Source organism: Schistocerca serialis, chromosome 9 (genome assembly GCF_023864345.2).
Source record: "Schistocerca serialis cubense isolate TAMUIC-IGC-003099 chromosome 9, iqSchSeri2.2, whole genome shotgun sequence".
NCBI classification, from domain to species: Eukaryota; Metazoa; Arthropoda; class Insecta; order Orthoptera; family Acrididae; genus Schistocerca; species Schistocerca serialis.
This window is the reverse complement of record NC_064646.1, coordinates 256506372-256525393: the sequence shown is the minus strand read 5'-3', so window position 1 is coordinate 256525393 and position 19022 is coordinate 256506372. Positions and strand designations below refer to the sequence as shown.

The 19022-nt window shown below is 43.7% G+C and overlaps 1 protein-coding gene across 1 annotated transcript in view; it reads left to right on the top strand.

Annotated features, from left to right (window-relative positions):
* The window catches only part of LOC126419524 (mucin-5AC-like), an 82532-nt gene that overhangs the window by 24759 nt on the left and 38751 nt on the right, over positions 1 to 19022 (top strand). The window contains exon 2 of the mRNA XM_050086714.1: positions 7059 to 10730. Coding sequence (XP_049942671.1) covers positions 7059 to 10730 — 3672 coding nt within the window. The remainder of the gene's footprint in view (positions 1 to 7058; positions 10731 to 19022) is intronic.

Genomic DNA, 19022 nt, shown 5'->3' with positions numbered 1-19022 from the left:
AGTAGTAGAAGTGAGAGAAGTAGTAGAATGAGCGAGAAGCTTAACATCAGGATTGATGATCACGAAGTAGATGAAGTTAAGGAATTCTGATACCTAGGCAGCAAAATAACCAATCACGGACGGAGAAAGGAGGACATAAAAAGTAGACTGGCACTGGTAAAAAGGGAGAGAATTCTACTGGTATCAAACATATGCCTTAATTTGAGGAGAAAGATTCTGAGACTGTACATTTGGCGCACAGCATTGTACGGTAGTGAAACATGGACTGTGAGAAAACCGGAACAGAAGAGAATCGAAGCATTTGAGATGTGGTGATACAGACGAATGTTGAAAATTAAGTGGACTGATAAGGTAAGGAATGAGGAGGTTCTGTGCGGAACCGGAGAAGAAAGGGACATGTGGAAAATACTGATAAGGAAAAGGGACAGGGTGATAGGACGTCTGTTAAGACATGAGGGAATGACTTCCATGGCACTAGAGGGAGCTGTAGAGGGTAAAAACAGAGATTGGAATACATCCAGCAAATAATTGAGGACGTAAGTTGCAAGTGCTTCTCTGAGATGGAGAGGTTAGCACAGGAGAGGAATTCGTGGAAGGCCGCATCAAACCAGTCAGAAGATTGATGACGAAAATACAAATGTCATTACTGTATAAAATGAACAGTAATGCTTTTGCATTAAACTCCTCTGGGGCCAACCATATACCGCTGCAGCATTCGTGGACAACTCTGCGACTCTCCATCTAGGATAACGTACTGCGTACTGCCTGTCAGGGAATCTTCGTTTCAGTCGCAAGTCTGGTTATTATCTCCCAAGCAACTTGTTACGTTTAGGGTCGTTGAGGTACTGTGTTACACTACTATTTTTCAGAAAAGAGGCATGTAAAATTCATAAATTCATGATGAAAGACTCGTCTGATTGGAATACTTAATTAACTGAATGGAACTTGATAAACCACAATACTCGAAACTGTCGGCAATTGACTAATGTAATCTTATCCTTCATTTACTCTTAATTCGGATAGGTATGCCTTACGTAAATGAGAGGACACTGAAAGGCTTCTGGGCGGTGCAGAAGCACACAGGCTCCTATGGGAGTGAAAGTAAGCCACCACACTCAGAGGCATTTCACATAATTACGCACAAGAGAGGAATAGCTCAGTAGCCCACGGTCAGGAGTGCTCTTTGTATTGCAACGCCAGGGCGCCCAAACAATTATGGATGAACGTAAACAGGATTTATTGTGGCACAATCCCCCGGCTGCAAAACACTTTACAACCCAGGAAAGTGGAAAGGCGAGGAACATGTTTTAGCAAAAGGCACTGTTATGCTCAAAAGTAGAAAGCTGAGTTTTTCCCCGTGAAGCATCAGACTCTACATAAATATCACAAATTTGAATTCGGACCAACAGATTTTGGGAATTTGAAGGCGTGAGATGCTGTTGGACATACTGATTTCATAAAACCGAAATGTTCACATGATATAAGAATCACGTAGATTGGCTAACATACACTATTGGCCATTAAAATTGCTACACCAAGAAGAAATGCAGATGATAAACGGGTATTCATTGGACAAATATATTACACTAGAACTGACATGTGATTACATTTTCACGCAATTTGGGTGCATAGATCCTGAGAAACGAGTACTCAGAACAACCACCTCTGTCCGCAGCTCGTGGTCGTTCGGTAGCGTTCTCGCTTCCCGCGCCCGGGTTCCCGGGTTCGATTCCCGGCGGGGTCAGGGATTTTCTCTGCCTCGTGATGACTGGGTGTTGTCTGATGTCCTTAGGTTAGTTAGGTTTAAGTAGTTCTAAGTTCTAGGGGACTGATGACCATAGGTGTTAAGTCCCATAGTGCTCAGAGCCATTTGAACATTTTTTGAACAACCACCTCTGACCGTCATAATGGCCTTGATACGCCTGGGCATTGGGTCAAACAGAGCTTGGATGGCGTGTACAGGTACAGCTGCCCATGCAGCTTCATCACGATACCACAGTTCATCAAGAGTAGTGACTGGCGTATTGTGACGAGCCAGTTGCTAGGCCACCATTGAACAGACGTTTTCAATTGGTGAGAGATCTGGAGAATGCGCTGGCCAGGGCAGCAGTCGAACATTTTCTGTATCCAGAAAGGCCAGTACAGGACCTGCAACATGAGGTCGTGCATTATCCTGCTGAAATGTAGGGCTTCGCAGGGATCGAATGAAGGGTAGAGCCACGGCTCGTAACACATGTGAAATGTAACGTCCACTGTTCAAAGTGCCGTCAATGCGAACAAGAGGCGACCGAGGCGTGTAACCAATGGCACCCCATACCATCACGCCAGGTGATACGCCAGTATGGCGATGACGAATACACGCTTCCAGTGTGTCTTCACCGCGATGTCGCCAAACTCGGATGCAACCATCATGATGCTGTAAACAGAACCTGGATTCATCCGAAAAAATTATGCTTTGCCATTCGTGCACCCACGATCGTCGTTGAGTTCACCATCGCAGGCGCTCCTGTCTTCGATGCAGCGTCAAGGGTAACCGCAACCATGGTCTCCGATCTGATAGTCCATGCTGCTGCAAACGTCGTCGAACTGTTAGTGCAGATGGTTGTTGCCTTGCAAACATCCCCATCTGTTGAGTCAGGGATCGAGACGTGGCTGCACTATCCGTTACAGCCATGCGGATAAGGTGCCTGTCATCTCGACTGCTAGTGATATGGCGCCGTTGGGATCCAGCACGGCGTTCCTTATTACCCTCCTGAACCCACCGATTCCATATTCTGCTAACAGTCATTGGATCTCGACCAACGCGAGCAGCAATGTCCCGATACGACAAACCGCAATCGCGATAGGCTACAATCCGACATTTATCAAAGTCGGAAACGTGATGGTACGCATTTCTTCTCCTTACACGAGGCATCACAACAACGTTTCATAAGGCAACGCCGCCGGCCGTGGTGGGCGTGCGGTTGTAGGCGTTCCAGTCCGGAGCCGCGCTCCTGCTGCGGTCGCAGGTTCGAATCCTGCCTCGGGCATGGGTGTGTGTGATGTCCTTAGGTTAGTTAGGTTTAAGTAGTTCTAAGTTCTAGGGGACTGATGACCGCAGCAGTTGAGTCCCATAGTGCTCAGAACCATTTGAACCATTTTTGAGGTAACGCCGGTCAACTGCTTTTTGTGTATGAGAAATCGGTTGAAAACTTTCCTCATGCCAGCACGTTGTAGGTGTCGCCACTGGCGCCAACCTTGTGTGAATGCTCTGAAAAGCTAATCATTTGTATATCAGAGCATCTTCTTCCTGTCGGTTAAATTTTGTGTCTGTAGCACGTCATCTTCGTGGTGTAGCAACTTTAATGGCCAGCAGTGTAAAGAAACTAGAGATGAGACAGAGAAGCTCAGCTGTGCTGATAAGGACTACCTCATTGGTCACAAGGAGAGAGTGAGAGAGAATGAAACGACTTTTTAGTGTGTAAAATGTTAGAATGCACATTACTGGTTAATCAAATTGAGAAGTCTAGGGAAAGGAACTAGTGTGATCTAAGGATCAGTTTTTTCGTTTGGTGCTCTGAGGACTCAGCCAGTGTGAACAGAATAAGATACGTGGAACATACCAATGCAAAATTTCTTTGTACAAGGCATTTGACCATAAATAATTTCATCCTAGACCTCACTCTCTCCTTCATCTTGGACTCCATAGCGATCTTCATGTCAGACTCCATCGAAGGCTGCTGCTTTCGTGCTGCCGCCTGAGCCGATGTACCGAGGGACTTATGCAAAATTTCTTTGTACAAGGCATTTGACCATAAATAATTTCATCCTAGACCTCACTCTCTCCTTCATCTTGGACTCCATAGCGACCTTCATGTCAGACTCCATCGAAGGCTGCTGCTTTCGTGCCGCCGCCAGAGCCGATGTACCGAGGCACTTAGAAAAAGTTCGGGCTGATCTGCACTTTGCAGCTGGTGAGGCTTCCTCGTGCTACCAATGACTGATTATGCAGCCACTTCAAGCTGCACCTGCAGTACTATGGTGACATCGAGCGGCAACCGCGAGACGATGCGTAGGGAAATTAAAGTCATCTCTATCTCTTCAAGGTTCAATTTGAGGACCTAAATTTTGATCCAGTGAAAAGGCTGCTTTCAACTCTGATCACAGGTGTAACATATTCTCTTGTGTAGTACTATTCGCCTTTCAGTTAATCCATGATAATCGTTGTGCACTTCACGAAAGCAATTAATACACTTGTTAGATTATTAACATCTCTTCCCCCACTTGTCGGATGTGCCAACGTCTTATTATATTAATACTGGCATTGTTTGTCAGTTGTTTTATGAATAACTGTATCAGAATAAACCAAAGTAATTGGGACTCTCAATTCATTACTTTGGAGAATGATTAATTGACATTTGTCAACAGTATACGTCAACAAAAACAGCCAGCGATCACTAGCAACAGTATCAAAGGTTTTTCGAACGCATAGAAATATCGAATCTACCCGGGTCCTCTGTCCATGGTATTGAGGATAGCCCATGTGAAGGCAGCGAGTTGTGTTTCAGATGATCGATATTTTCTTCGGACCCATTTTGATTTCTGTGGTGATGGTTATATTGCTAGAACTTCACGGATTCTGCTACAAATGAGTGTGAATGCTAAACGACGCTTTCTTTTTGTACGTGCTCCTGTCCTGTCACAGCTCAATGAATCTGCTTTGCATAGTGGTCAAGAGTGACGCTAGTTTAAATTTCTCCATTAGGTGCTGAGGGCTTCATTGAGTTGAAGCTATTTGAGCTGCTTTTCAATCCCGCTACGGGTTACTATGTAGCTCAGCAGCGATACAGCTCCTGAGTGACATTATCATTCCTTGTAAATTCGTGGCAGATTAAAATGTGTGCCGGACAGAGTCTCGAACTCGGGATCTTTGCCTTTCGCTGGCAAGTGCTCTACCAACTGAGCTACCCAAGCACGACTCACGGTCCGTCCTCACAGCTTTACTTCTGCCAGTACCTCGTCCCCTACCTTCCAAACTTTACAGAAGCTCTCCTGCGAAATTTGCAGAACTAGCACTCCTGAAAGAAAGGATATTGCCGAGACATGGTTTAGCCACAGCCTGGGGGATGTTTTCAGAATGAGATTTTTCACTCTGCAGCGGAGTGTGCGGTGATATGAAACTTCCTGGCAGATTAAAACTGTGTGCCGTACCGAGACTCGAACTCGGGACCTTTGCCTTTCGCGGGCAAGTACTCTACCAACTGAGCTACCCAAGCACGACTCACGTCCTGTCCTCACAGGCAAAGGTCCCGAGTTCGAGTCTCGTTCCGGCACACAGTTTTTAATCTGCCAGGAAGTTTCATATCAGTGCACACTCAGCTGCAGAGTGAAAATCTCATTTTGGAATCATCATTGTTTGATTTCCTTTTGTGACGGAACGTTTGAGGACGGAATATGTGGCTTTCGTTTTACTTTTTTCTGTTTTGGTTCGTGTAAACACCAGTTATTGTGTCATTTTTAGTTCTGATATATGAATATATCATCTTGGAGTTCCTGGAAAATTTCAACACTAACATTTACTGCGGTACTTCTTACGGCTTCCTGCATTTGATCTTAGAGTAGGCAAGTACATTTCAGTTAAAATTGAATGTGTGACTATCTTACATTGCGCTACTGTAAAACTTCTTTCACACTATTTTCGTGATATTTCTTAGCAACTTATAATGGAAACAACTTATAGGCAATTACGCATACAAGTTGTTAATGAAGTCTTGAACAATTTAAACGAGAATAATTCTTCTTTAGATCAAGACACTTAACAATGTTTCAGAACAAAAACAGTTTCGGTTGCAAAATTATGTAATGTTAATGGCTCGTTTCACCCAATTGGGGCATCATCAGGGCGAAACGCGTCATTGAGATTAAATAATTTCGCAACCGAGACTGTTTTTGTTATGAAACACTATTAAACCGGTTGCTGTAACAGCCTGCCTCGATGGGATGGGAAAATTTTTACACTTACTACGTATTTTTCTGAACAGTAATAGTTTTGGGCGCTCTTTTGGATGTTTTTTGCTTCATGACGATGGTTGTCATACCTTCACCACACTGAGTTCACCGGCTGCCTGTGGAAGTAGCAGTATTTGTGTGAATGTGAGTGAATGTTTACTAGTCACAAACAGCGGCATCACAGCGAAGGAGCATAAAACACCCGCACTGATATCAGCTCTTACAATTAACGTTAGCTTACTCGTTTATTAGTTCGGGCTTTTCCGCAAATCAGGAATGGTGCAGCGGTGTAAGAGAAGCGTTTCTGTGGTTTCTTGCAAAATATTTAATATTAATTTCTATTTCCGAATATTTATTCTGGCGTCATTGGTCATACTTGAATATGGACATCATGCACTCCTAATATACAAACAGGCTATAATGAAAAACAACAATCTGAATCAACAGTTTTGAGAACAGTGGTTCTCTGAGAAACCTGCTCCAGTTCACGAAAACGGCTTGGTGTGCTAAGAAGTTGAGTGTAAAATGTGAACGCAGATGTATAAGCGACAAACTTTTGCGACTGGCGATGAATATGAAGTATCTGTTTCTTGTAACTGTAAGGAAAACGTTTTATCTATAACTTTGTCCAAAATTCCAGAGGGAAACTGGTACACTCTATTTTTATTTAGATTTGTGCTTTGTCATTAATTGCCCTCTTGACACAGAATGAACTCGGAGATTGTACTAAAAATGGAAATGGGTTGCCAGTGTTCACCTATCTAGCACAGTAAACTGTGTGATTTTGACATGTAGGAGGTCCTTAGAAATATCCTTGAATCACGGACTACATATGTGTCTCAGTTTAGGTCACCATTATGGAAATCTCATCAGATATTCCATTTGCGGCAAGTAATTGTAGTTGGTTGTACTCTACAATAAGGCTTTAATTGTACAGGGACATCTCCTGAAATGCCAAATAAATGTGTACTTAATTAATAACTGTTTAAAACAATTTTTTTCAGCATTGGTAGTTCTATCTAGTTTTCGAAAGTAATATCCGAAGATAACGAGAAGTGTTTCTTCCACAGGTGAGTGAGCTGTGTGTATATCCTCGGCCCGTTAGCGCTTGCTGCTTGGAGAAAACCACGGCCGACAGTAGCATCGGGTATGGGTCAGCTGGCGGCACTGGAGTCAAACCTTCGGGCTTCTCGGGCCCTGGTGAGCGCAGTAGTGTGTCTGCTAACGCGATGTCCGCAGAAGTCACCGCAGCAAAGCAACGCAACGTGTACCAAGGACGAAGACTGAGACGCTCCGGAAGACGACGATGGGTAGCTGCCAGTCCAGTGAGAATCCGCAATTTGAATTCGCAAAGCAAAGACGCTACGAGCTCTATAATAACAGAAAATGAAACTGATCGAAATAAGACGCGGAATGTGACAGCAAAGATACTATTGCCACATTATTCTGCGAGTGTCACAACGCATGAGTCAGAGCGTCTCACTGGATCTCTCCTTGCACATGTAAGAGAACTTCCTCAATCTGACCGTCTTCAAGGAGACATTATGTCTTTAAAGACAGCACAAATTGAAGATCCGACATCATATGCAGTCACTTCAGGATTCGGTGAAACCGAGGCAATTTCCGGTCAACCTCTCCCTGCACAAAGCACCACCATGTTTGAGGAAGAAACTTCACAACGCTCGCTGGAAGCAGATGGCGAGCGTTCTGAAAGTTCAAAGCGGAAACTGGTGTCATATAACGGTGATAGTTCACAAACCAGTGACTCATACGTTAGTACTGAGCAGAGCCCTTCATTAGGTATGCATTTACAGTTTACATCAGAAAATAAAATTTTATCCTCAGACAAAAGCAGACTTTTGGCTAGTACCACGATAGCAACGAACACAAGAGATAATTCAGTACTTCATAATAACGACAAAGCAAACTCAAAGCACATGCTACCGCAGGCCACTTTGCAGCAATTACGTGGGTCACCTGATAGTGAAACACAGCAATATTTCTCCACTGACCGTGTTAACCTGGAAGAAACGACTCGAAGTGGCAGCAGCCCAACTAAGCCTCCAGCTACAACAGAGCCGTGGGGTTCAGAAGTGACACCACCACCGTCTCATGACTGGATCGATGCTGGCGACAGCGCTGAATACAAAACATCCATTGGGCCTCCATCGGGGCTTTCGCGATTGCCGAGTAAGCATCTTTGGAAGGCAGAGGATTTTTACCAGCAAATGGAAACGACTGGTTCGACCACGGAGTTTCCAACAGTCGAGCCGATAAGTTTAGATGGCAAGTCGGACCACACGACAACGTATGGCACTCTTATCTCAAGCCAAGGGATACCACAGTCTACTCTGAAGCAGCAGCAAGGACCTCCTTACTTAGAGAAGTCTGGCAGCGGTAAACGGTCAGAAGCGTCTAATGATTCCGTTAGTACAACACACATTCCACGCCCAGAAGAGAATGTGTCCCTAAGGCAGTTGGCGGATTCTAGCAATGACAGTAAAGAGACCTATGATATCGTACCGCCTTTGGGGCAGTCAGTGTCACTAAGCAGTCAATCGTGGAAGGCAGCTAACGTGTCTCACCCATTGCCAAAGGAGACAAGGGAATCCGAAGCCAAGCTGTCGGTATCTATGACGAATCGTCGTGATTATACCAGCACTGCTGAGTCAAGCAATATTTTACCAAATGCCACTATTCGTCAGTTGCATGGACCTCCTGACAATGAATCAGAGTCTTCTACCTCATCTGTCACTCCAAAGCAAGAGAATAGTACTCCAGTAAAATTGTGGAAAGAATCACAAGTTTTGCGGTCAGAAAAAATACCTGCACATAACTGGCCTTCTGTTATTACTAATAGCCGTAACAATCAAGAAACTTCTTCTAATGAACCGCCACTAGGTCTTTCGCAGTTACCAAGCACACGCCCATGGAAGTCAGTTGCTGTTCCACAGGAACTGGAGACGGTTGCTTCAGCCATCGAGCTGGCTGCGTCGGCACTGGCTACAGGAGAGGCTGCTGATTCAAACCATGCAGTACCAAAGGCCACGGTAAAGCAGATACATGGACCTCCTGACAGCAAAATTCAGTTATATCCTACGTCCAAAAGTGACAGTGCAGAGGACCAAATGAGAACTAATGATGGTCGAGCAGATACCTCGAAAATAGATCACTGGGGCCCAGAGAAGAGACTCCCTTCACATCGCTGGCCAGACTTCGGAGTTTCTACTGGTCATGACAGTCAAGAAGCATCTTCCATGGGACACCAGCAGGGACTTTCACGGTTACCCAGCAAACGCCTATGGAAGTCTGTTGTTGTTCCACATAAACTGGAAACGGCTTCTTCAGACACCGGAACGCCTGCGTCCACACTGGTGACTACAGAAGAGACGTCTAGCCATCCACATGTTGCCAACAGTGCTGATTCAAACCACGTAATACCAGAAACCACCGTGAAACATGGGCCTCCTGACAGTGAAATTCTGCGGTATCCTCCGTCCAAAACTGCCAGTGCAAAGGACCGAATGAAAGCTAATGATGGTCGAGCAGATACTTCTAAAACGGGTCACTGGGGTCCAGAGAAGAGACTCCCGTCTTATCGCTGGCCAAACTTTGGAGTTCCTACTGGTCGGGACAGTGAGGAAGCATCTTCCGTGGGACCTCAACAGGGACTTTCACGGTTATCCAGCAAACGCCTATGGACTTTAGTTAACAATGCACAACCAATGATAACCAATGATTGGACCACAGAGTCTGCATCTGTCATGACGAATTCAGGTGCTACATTGAGCCACGGCAGCGTCATTGACACTGCTGTGTCAAGCCACATGATACCAAAAGCCACTGTGAAACAGCTGCTTGGGCCTCCAGACAGAGAAACTGAGTGGTATCCTCTATCGGAATTTGTTAACCCAGGGGGTCGAAGAGAGGAGAACAGCAGTCCAACCGAGTTCTCACAGCCAGATGGATGGGGTCCAGAGAAAACACTGCCATCTCATAGACGTCCAGATGGTATGACGATTGATTACGAGAGGCAGGAGTCATCTATCCCACGCCCTCCACCTGGACATCCACAAGTGCCAAGTAAGCATCCGTGGGAATCATCTGATTTTCCTGAAAGAGGGGACGCGAGAGGTTCGGTCATAAAACAATTATTAACCATCGAAAAACAAGCAGGGACGTCGATGTCTGGTAAGAATGTGCAGTATCAGTTAAAAGAGGAGCAGAACATTCCTGTCAACGCCGTAACTCCAAAGACAGAACCTAATTTGCTCCCTATTTTGAGGGTGGCACACCTCTTGTTAGAAGCCGCAAAGAAACAAGCCGACGGACCTTCTGACACGGAGTTGCAACGCTCATCTACGAACGAAACTGCTACAGCCCTGAGAGAGTCAGAGCTCTCTCGAATAACAAAACAGTTGTCTACCATCACGCAATTGCTTATTTCTGGATTGCTACTGAACGTACTCACCACTAAGCAACTGCAAGGTTGTTCCCTAGACAGCCCTCTACTGAACTCTACGTCAGAGGAGTTGCTGGGACCTACACTGACGTCACTAAACTTACCGGCTCCTGATGTTGTGACAGCCACCCCTGGTGTGGCGAGTAGTTACCCAGTCGACTCTCACTACAAAGACACCTCAGTGTGGAATACTTCTTCGGAAACGTCAACAGGCGCCTCCGACACGTTCTCCATCCGATCCTGGGTGTCACGGCCAATACCGGTTGTCCCGCTTCCAGAGGTAAGGTGTAACAAGTTAACTGATTATAATTATGACTATTTGCTTTAAGTTGTTTGGTTGATTTGGGGGAGCGACCAAACAGCGAGGTCATCGGTCCCATCGGATTAGGGAAGGATGGGGAAGGAAGTCAGACGTACCCTTTCGAAGGAACCAACCCGGAATTTGCCTGAAGCGATTTAGGGAAATCACGGAAAACTTAAATCAGATGGCCGGACGCGGGTCTGAACCGTTGTCCTCCCGAATGCGAGTCCAGTATGCTAACCACTGCCTTACATCACTCGGTAGGTTGCAGACATATCAACATGTCCCTATTCCCGATCAGGATATTCTGTCAGTGTAAGCGAAAAGTTCCAGACAGTATTCAAGCCTTTATCCCTCTCCTTTGCGAACAGTGCGCGACTAATTACACCATCCGAAGCACGCTTTCCGGACTTCAATTTCCAGTTTAACAAGAGCTTCTCCCCTACCATACCCTGCATATGCTTCCTCTCGGTACTATGCATGGTGGGATGGAGCATAAAATTACCATCTCGTGTGACTCAACGGCGTAGTACCAGCTTTTCAATCGGACACCACTTGGGTGACATGCCTATCCATAATCTACATTCGTAAGCCTAACGGGGAAAGGGGTGTTGCAGTTTAACGTGGCGTCCGAACCAGGTGTCGTTCCTAGCGAATCTTAACTTGATTGAGAGATGAAGGCTAGTTTAAATGCGAACTGAACGGTTTCGTTGGTTCGGTGGGTATTCAATACAATTTTCTCTTACTTTCCTGTCACTCGTGTTATTACTAGAACATCAGGTCCGACACTGCCGACAAAAAGACAGAAGCTCAAGGTTGAAATTTCGGTCCAACACACGGTTTTAACTTGCCACATACACTCTACAGAAAATTCATTCATAGACTTTTATATAATTTTTGTAATAAATTCAAGTCAGGGGTGTTCCCTTGGAAAAGTGATCGAGTTTCTTCGCAGTCCCTTTCCATTTGATCCTGTGCTCGTTGTTTAATGATCTGGGCATTCTGGAGGCGCAGATGTCAATTTATTCCATTAATTTTGGTGTCCTGTGACCATGAATATTCAGTGGTCGGAGGTATTGCCGAAATGTACGTACATAAAGCAAGAAATAACACTACAGACACACGAAATGCATAAGAATCAGAAAAAAAGACACCTGTCTTCAGTTACTGCAAAAGTATAATTTATTCACCAACAGGTTAAAAGCGGTGACTCGTTTTTATTTTACAGGTTACTATCCCTTGCTGTAGGGGCTCTGTGATTTTTGATATATTGTCTAAACCAGCAAGGTAAAACAGAGGCCACTACTTCCACCACATCAAGTGGATTTAGTGCTCATGTACTCACACTGAGCCGTGAACACTTCGCAGTTTATCAATGAGGGATAATTGAACATGGTTACTACTGTTATCGGTGCCATGCGTGCAATGGTCGTGCCAGGCGCGCGATATTGAATCTTTATCCTATCGTTAATGGCGCGAGACCTGCACGACCTTATAGCAACCGTTATAGTTCTGCATTATTCTGTGACACTAAGGGTGATTTCACGTAATGAAAGGGAGCATGTAAGATTAACGGACTCATTTATTAAACAGTTGAGAATCGAACAATAATACAACCAAAAGGGGGTTGGGGGGAAAATGATTCGAGTTCAGCAGCCTGCCCCAACGTACGTTCATAACAAGCCACGATAGCAGGAGAAAAGGGATTTTAGTAACGATCGCCGTATTATCAAGTAGAATCCCATTTAGTAAAGGAAGGGGTTGCAGGAATGCAACGACCACCACCATGAATCAGCCAAAGACCAAGAAAGATGCTACTGTGCGTGAATCGCTAGGTAGCCTCCCGTACTAAAGGAATAAAACCCGCAAGACGCGAAACTATTCACAATGACCTATAACGTTGCCTCTGGGCCGCAGGGCGCGAATCTACAGTACACGTCGGCGCTTATGCTTACCGAACTTTATCTCCTGGAAGCAGCACCTCCCGTCTCCGGCACGGTCACACTAGAACTGAACTACTGCCCCTTTGTCCACTATCCACCCGCGGAAGGCAGTTGGCGCCTACCGGCGAAAATCGGGCGCGCACCTGAACTCGCCAATCAGAGGGCCGGAATTTCACAGGGAGGCGACCTCGCGACGTTAAAATCGAGCAGAAATAGCGGTTACTAGGTTGCTAAGGCAGGTTGTGGAACTGAGAACAGGAGAAACTTTGGCCACTACTGAATGTTGAAACGACACCACGTGCTACCCTGGCGATCGGAAAAGGGATGGGAAACGGGAAGCCATCCTGGCTGCTAGGAAGACTGCTGCCCTCGCCCATAAATAAAGAAAATTTCTAGCGCCAAGCTCCTCTCACAGATCAGTGTGAGGCAAACTATAAAAATCGTCAAATAAATCAGGCCACCCATAGAAATTATTAATATTGCCTGAATTACAATTTTACCGAATTCAGAATGCTGGGATTAGAAATATGAAATACGAGCACTGAATGGTAAATGAAGTGCACGTCTTTCAAGGTTTTCGGTCAGTTAATTCATGTGGTAGCAAATACATATTGCAGCAGCAAGTAAAAGAATAATAATATAAATAATAATAACACTGGATATAAACAGCATTTCTATTTCTGAATAGAAAATATATATTAAAAATATTCGTACACTAAAAGAGACGAAGGTTATCCAAGTTACCCAAGAGTCGCTGTGGTATTTTCTGTTATTGCATTCACAATATCCGTTGCTAGTGAAGTTTATTTCAATGGGTAAAAAAGAAACTGCGCTTTTGTAAGTAAAATTATGTTCGTACCTTGTGTGCCAAGTTTTTATAAATTTGTACTACTTTCAGAAAGTTCACTTTAGCAACGCAAAAATTGTTAGAAATTAATATGCAAATGGCGAATGTAAATAAATTAAACACAGTTTCAAACTTTCTCTGTAATAAACTGAAAAAGTAAACGCAGTTTGCGGTTTGTGAAAAAATTGAAAAGAGTCGCAGAACATCAATAATAGTCCTACGTCTTTTGTGCTTATTTTCGTGTTTCAATGGAAACTGCAAGGAAGTTCATGTACTGTTATTATGTAAATACTGCATGCAGTATAGAATCACACTGACGATTAATCTACTTCAAGGGGCAGCACAGGACTGAGAGACGAAAAAAACCATCTATATTCATAAATTGATATCAGTACGTAAAAATATAAATGGTTTCTGAGAGTATTCACTTCCTGGAGGCTCGTTGTACGTTGAGAAATAACTGTGATCTGACTACTTTTTTAACACCCTAAATGTTGTGGAAAAAATCTTTTGTGTTTTAAATACCAAGATCAAGGAGACGTCATATACTGATTCATATGAATCATTGAGCATTCCGGAGGGTCGTTAAAGTTAGCAAAATGAATCACCTGTAGGTTCCAAAATCCTACCAGCATCCCATCTAGCACAATGGCTATGCGTAGGGAGTTACAAAGGGTGGGGTGCAACGATCGAGCAGCTCACATCAGCCATACGATTCTGTAGTTATGGAGGTGGTGTAAACAGCTTCGCCGCTGGAGAGTGGATTACTGTAAACGAAAGTCATAAGTTACGCTACATCCCGTGGCAGTCCCATGGAACGGTTTGGGTCCGATGAAAGCCTGATGAACGTTGCCTGTCATCGTCTGTAACACCAACAATAACGTACGGAGGAGGCGGCATTACGGTATGGGAGTTATCCGTCGTTAGAGTGAAGTCCCGTTACTGCGCTTCAGTTAATTTTAAGTGGAGGAGAGAATGAAGACGTTTTACAGCAGTGTGCACTCTCCGCTGCAGGGTGAAAGGTATGTTCCGCAATATACACAAGCAATAGACCTGAGTCACGACCGTCGCAGTAGGTGGTAAAAACAAGGAAGAAAAATTTGCGTTTGAGATCTCTTTAACGACGGAGTCTTAATTTGCAGAGTATACTTTGTGTGTGGAGAAAAAGGAGGAGTAGATCATGTACGTTTCGAAGGAACTAACCCCCGAATTTATCTTAAACGTTTTGGCAAATAGTGGAAAACATTAAAGATGAAAACAAAGCTGATTTTGGGTAAAATCTGCAAGGATTTTGTATTATAACTGTTTTTTGGCCAATAGTGGAAAACATTAAAGATGAAAACAGAGCTGGTTTTGAGCAAAATCTACCCGGATTTGTGTTATAACTCCGCTTTTTGGCCGAATTACGTTTTCTAGAAGTACTCTCAGGTGTGGATAAAGAACACTTTTTTACACTCACAGAGGAGAGCAATGCCATCAGCGAATCTTACGAGTATCACTGATGGCCTTTGAGCCGAGATGTTAAACCAATCCGAACCTTTGTTTTATTCCGTCTTTACTTGTTCGATGCACACGTTGAAACGTAGAGACGAAACAATTCATCTCCGTTTCACACATTTTACAAGTCGAGCACTTCGCTCCTGATCTTCCAGTCTAATTTACTCAATCTTGATTGTTCTACATTCTGTTTATTAGGCGTCTTTCCTTACAGCATACCATTTTCTCAGAATTTCGAACGTCTTGCACCAGTTTTCATCTTCGAATGCTTTTTATAGATCAATAAATTCTATGAACGTCTCGATTTTTTAAGGTGTTAGTTCCATTATCAAGCACAACGTCAGTATTACCTCTCTGCTGCCTTTACGTCTCCGAAAGCAAATCTGATCATGCAACAGCACTTCCATTTTCTTTTCCATTCTTCAGTATATTATTCTTGTCATCAATTTCAGTCTCTGGAGGGAAAGGGGAGGGGCGACCAATCTAGTGACTGCCCGCCAGGAGTTCCTGACCTAAGACAGCCTCTTCATCTGAGCGTAACACTTGCAACCTACGTCCTCAAGTATATACTGGATGTGTTTCAATCTCTGACATACTCTACAGTTTTTGCCCTCTACACTTCGCTCTAGTGCCATAGAGGTTAATTCCCAATGTCTTAACACAATTATCAACTTGTCCCTTTTCCTTGCGGGCGTTTTCTGTATGCTTCTTTCTTCACCGATTCTGTGAAGAGCTCCTCATTACTTACCAGTCCACCTAATTTTCAGCATTCCTCTGTAGCATCACATCTTATACGCTTCAATTCTCTCCTGTTTAGCTTTTCCCACTGTACATTCTCAGCAACTTCTTCCTCGAATTAAAGCCTATGTTTGATGCAGTAGACTTCTTTTGGCAATGAATGACCATTTTGCCTCTTCTGGTATACTTTTTATGTCCTCCTTGCTTCATCCGTCATTGGTGATTTTGCTTCCAAGGCAGCAGAATTCCTTATCTTCACCTACTAATTAGGATGATAAATTTATCGCTACTCTCATTTATCTTGTTTCTCAGTACTTTCGAATCTTTTCGCTTTAGTGTCTATTCATATTCTGTACTCATCAGACCATTCCATTCGACAGCCTGTATCCTCCGCCTTCCTAATCGTCCTACTGGACTACGATATAAGTAACCGTGACGGCGTATGCCTGGTGAAATTTTACAGTGAACAAGGCTGTCGTTACCGAAGGAAAATGACGCCGGGTAGTTGACAGAAAGTGTACAACAGACCCTTTTAGAGGATTAATCTATTGTAAATCTAATCTAAACACTGATGATAATTTTCGCTAGCGAACCACACAAGGGGAGGGGAGGGGGGGAAGGGTGTACCACGTAATATTTTCTACTAAAATTACTGATAATACAAAAAATTACTGATTAGCTAGAAAGGGGATAATTAAACGGTCGCCAGCCCACTAGGGCAATGAATCTCTAGAATCTTAAGAAAGATAATGGCCAACGGACTTGCCGCAGTGGTAACACCGGTTCCCGACAGATCAGTGAAGTTAAGCGCTGTCGGGCTGGGCACTTGGATGGGTGACCATACGGTCTGCCGAGCGCTGTTAGCAAGCGGGGTGGACTTAGCTGCGGCGAGGCAAACTGAGGAGCTACTTGATTGACAAGTAGCTGCTGCGGTCTTGTAAACTGACATACGGCTGGGAGAGTGAGGTGCTGACCATATATCCCTCCATACCCGCATCCAGTGACAGCTGTAGCTGAGGATGACATGGCGGTCGGTCAGTACTGTTGGGCCTTCCAAGGGCTATTGAGACGGAGTTTACTTTAAGAAAGGTAATGGCAAAGAAATTTAAGTAAATAATCACTGGCGCGGCATCAGAAGGTTGTTACGCGTTTCCACAAGACTTTGGGAGAAAATAATTGAATCAGAAAGCACTTAGTTTGCAGTCACTTTTTCTGAAATACTAAATTTTAAAAGTGAAGTTAAATGAAGTTATTGGTTAAACTAATGGCTGGCTGTAAATAAAACTTTGTTATGTGAAAAAATGACTTTCAATTACCTCGGTGTAACGTAACGAAAAATTTAGAAAAAGGCAAGTAATTTGCTTTTGATTGTTGAAAGATTGAATTGATTTCAAGCAAATTAGAAACTGAATTTACTTTTAATATAACAACAATAGAATACACACCAAGCCAGAAGAAGTTACTCGCTAAGCTAAATAGAGGATAAATGGAAAAGCGCACTCTTCATTTGTGCTGTATCTTTAGTTATTAGTTATTCCAGCGTCATTTTACGTTACTTTCAGTGAATGAAGTAAATACTCAGAACTGAAAATTATTTAAGCCTCTGTTATGGAACACAAGAATGAACAGTTACTAAGACAGAAAATTTAGACTGAATCTGGTCATTAGCAAACAAACAAAACTGCCAGTAAATAGTAATCATGTTTCACATTTTTACGACACTCGATGATAGTGTGGAAAGAAAAGGGACCCTGTTTGGTAATGCTATCTGAGGACAATGACAAAACAGGTGCTCTACAAGTTTTAACTATTGCAGGTTATTATTCAAGTTAGTTCAAATGCTTCAAATGGATCTAAGCAGTATGGGACTTAACATCTGAGGTCATCAGTCCCCTAGACTTAGAACTACTTAAAACTAACTAACATAAGGACAGCACACACATCCACGCCCGAGGCAGGATTCGAACCTGCGACCATAGCAGCAGCGCGGTTCCAGACTGAAGAGCCTACAACCGCTCGTCCACAGCGGCCGGTATTTTAGTTAGTCATACTTTGTGAAAGAAATGCCAGTGGGTAATGCTTCTACAAGTTTGCTCAACACTCTAACGATGTTGTAGTTCAGCAGACGACAGAGAATGTAGCCGACAACAATGCTCAGCTGCCGCTGTCGCTACTGTTGCTGCTGGTTGATAACCCTGAGTCGTTTCCAGAGCCACGGACAATTATGGGACAGGCAATAATTAGAACTGCAGCTTCCTCTGCCTGTCCACACCTACCCTGCTCTCAATACTCAGGGATTAACAAATGAGGTGCGCCTACACTGGCGCGAGCGTAACTGCACATCGCGTCTGCGGGAGCGTCCAACAAACAGTTCCGGAGTGTTTCATTACTCAAGCTGCTCTGCCTCCTCTCTGGCCGCAGCGCGACGGAGACTCTCCATACACAAAGATAAACAACGGCACAGCTACTGCCATTTCGTCGTTGATGGCGATGCATTGAAATAAATTTCCCTTCGCTATTACCCAGCAATTTACAATATTAGCGTTATAATTACGATCAATTTTATACAGTCAGAAATAAATACACTATTACACTCATTACGTTTTCAATATAGTTTCTGTAATAAAGCTTTGAGATTCAGAATTAACAGTACAGTACAAATTATCAATGGATATGAAACGGCGCAAAATTTTGTCTGGTGCAGAAGGTATATTATCTGCATTTTTGGTGTTAGAAGATCCTGTAATTCTCTTTCACTTCCACACAGGATAGAAACGTCATCAGCGAATCCTATCATTGATATCCTTTCACAGTGAATTTTAATCCCAGCTCTGAACATTTCTTTTATTTCTGTAATTGCTTCGTCGATGTATAGATTAAAGAGTAGGCGCGAAAGGCTGCATCCGTGTCTTACACCTTTTTAATGCGAGCACTACGTTCTTGGTCATTCAGTGTAATTGTCCCTTGTTTTACGTGCCCTATCCTAACCGTCTTTGCCTTTACCTTACGCGTGTTTTCCTCAGAATTTCTAACATCTTGTCCAATTTTCCACGTCAATGAAATCTATGAGCGTAACATGATTTTTCTTCAGTCTTTCTTCCATTATCAAATGAAAGCTACATCTCTGGTGCCTTTTCCTTTCCCAACGCGAAGCTGATCTTCATCTTAGAGATCCTCAAGTTTCTTTTCAATTTTCCTGTATATTTCTTTATAGCAACATTGATACATTAGCTGTTAACTTGCTTG